Here is a 2,066-nt window from a genome sequence, read left to right as displayed (position 1 = left end):
AGCTATGCTAACTGTCCCCCCTGCTTCCACTCTTTGTGCTTAGCTAAGCTAACCCTCCCCCTGCTTCCACTCTTTATGCTAAGCTAACTGTCCACCCTGCTTCCAGTCTTTATGCTAAGCTAACTGCCTCTTGCTCTGGCTGGATTCTTACTTATTGGACCCTCGCTGACTAACACACTCACGTGTCGCCTTTCCTTTTTTTTATTCTTAGCGTAATACTTTGGAAAACAAAACTTCAGGTAGAAAACGATGGAATGTGTTTAAACCTTCTGGAAAGTGGACGAAAAGCAGCGCGACGTGCGCCGAGAAACAGGAAGAGAGCACGACATCGAGATCAACAAACACGATATCCAGAACACTTGAAAGGAAAAGTGAAGAAAAAAACCTTCATTTTTAATAAGTTATCCGCTGCGTTTGAGCGTCCGCTGAGGGGAAGGGGAGGGGAGGGGGCGGAGTCCGGTTCAGTGACGTAAAGACATCATACAAATAAGTGTTGCAAGCAAAAATACAACGTTACGCAACATGGAGTGCTGTACATTCACACCCGGACCCAAAGTCACTCTCCTGGTCCACTGACCTCTGGGTTCCTGAAGCCTGCAGTGTCCTTCATCTCTCCTTTAGGAGGCTGATGCAGCCTCGCTCTCTCTCTCTCTCTCTCTCTCTCGCTCTCTGAGGGTTTCAGTGTACTCCAGTGATGTGGCAGAAAACCATGACGGGCGGGTGGGGGGTGGGCGGGGCTTATCCAGGACACCTCTACGCCTCCGTCCCTCATAGCGACGTGGACTGCTTGATGCTGTGGAAGCTGACCCGTGAAGGGGACGTGGGGATGGACATGGCCTGGGTCATCCGGACCCGGATGGAGTGCTGCTCCTGCCAGCGGTGGAACCGCTTCCTGGCGGCCGACCGCACCTGTCCAACGGAAAGCAGCAGAAGGACACGAGAGTTTCTATTTTCAACTTCTATAAGAACATTTAAGATATAACGTTAGAGATGTGGACTTATTGACCAGTAGTGAAGGAGAACTCTGATGTGAGTCCACTAAAGGTTCATATTGTTATTATACAACATTTTGGAAATAACCAGACTGAGAAATGAAACCTTTGTTGTCTTATGTGTGTTTCGCTCCAGGAGAAGTCTCCATCACACTGTCGAAATCAGCTAAATATTCCTCCAACTTTTAAATAACATGAAGCTTTTTTCTCCATTTCTCACCCACGTTTCCACCTTTTCATTTACTTTCCTCTGGACTCGCTCTGTTTGTTATAGTGTCTCATGAAGGAGAAGTCTCCATGAAGGAGAAGTCTCCATGAAAGAGAAGTAGGAGAAGTCTCCTCCATGAAGGAGAAGTAGGAGAAGTCTCCTCCATGAAGGAGAAGTCTCCATGAAAGAGAAGTAGGAGAAGTCTCCTCCATGAAGGAGAAGTAGGAGAAGTCTCCTCCATGAAGGAGAAGTCTCCATGAAAGAGAAGTAGGAGAAGTCTCATCCATGAAAGAGAAGTCTCCATGAAAGAGAATTAGGAGAAGTCTCATCCATCAAGGAGAAGTAGGAGAAGTCTCCTCCATGAAGGAGAAGTCTCTATGAAAGAGAAGTAGGAGAAGTCTCCTCCATGAAGGAGAAGTAGGAGAAGTCTCCTCCATGAAGGAGACTTCTCCATGAAAGAGAAGTAGGAGAAGTCTCCTCCATGAAGGAGAAGTCTCATCCATGAAGGAGAAGTAGGATAAGTCTCATCCATGAAGGGGAAGTAGGAGAAGTCTCATCCATGAAGGAGAAGTCTCCATGAAAGAGAAGTAGGAGAAGTCTCCTCCATGAAGGAGAAGTAGGAGAAGTCTCCTCCATGAAGGAGAAGTAGGAGAAGTCTCATCCATGAAGGAGAAGTCTCCATGAAAGAGAAGTAGGAGAAGTCTCATCCATGAAGGAGAAGTAGGAGAAGTCTCATCCATGAAGGAGAAGTCTCATCCATGAAGGGGAAGTAGGAGAAGTCTTATCCATGAAGGAGAAGTAGGAGAAGTCTCCATGAAGGAGAAGTCTCCATGAAAGAGAAGTAGGATTGTGTATCCCTCTGCAAA

At 46.9% G+C, this 2,066-nt stretch overlaps 1 protein-coding gene across 2 annotated transcripts in view; it reads right to left on the bottom strand.

Annotated features, from left to right (window-relative positions):
* Positions 1-768: 768 nt before the first annotated feature.
* The window catches only part of crhr1 (corticotropin releasing hormone receptor 1), a 46,557-nt gene continuing 45,259 nt past the window's right edge, over positions 769-2,066 (bottom strand). For both annotated transcript variants that reach the window (XM_034558750.1, XM_034558751.1), the window contains exon 14: positions 769-909. In XM_034558750.1, the coding sequence (XP_034414641.1) occupies positions 769-909 (141 nt within the window). The remainder of the gene's footprint in view (positions 910-2,066) is intronic.

This window comes from Cyclopterus lumpus, chromosome 19, assembly GCF_009769545.1.
Source record: "Cyclopterus lumpus isolate fCycLum1 chromosome 19, fCycLum1.pri, whole genome shotgun sequence".
NCBI lineage: Eukaryota > Metazoa > Chordata > Actinopteri > Perciformes > Cyclopteridae > Cyclopterus > Cyclopterus lumpus.
Note: the sequence above shows the minus strand (reverse complement) of the source record. Positions and strands in the feature narration are given on the sequence as shown.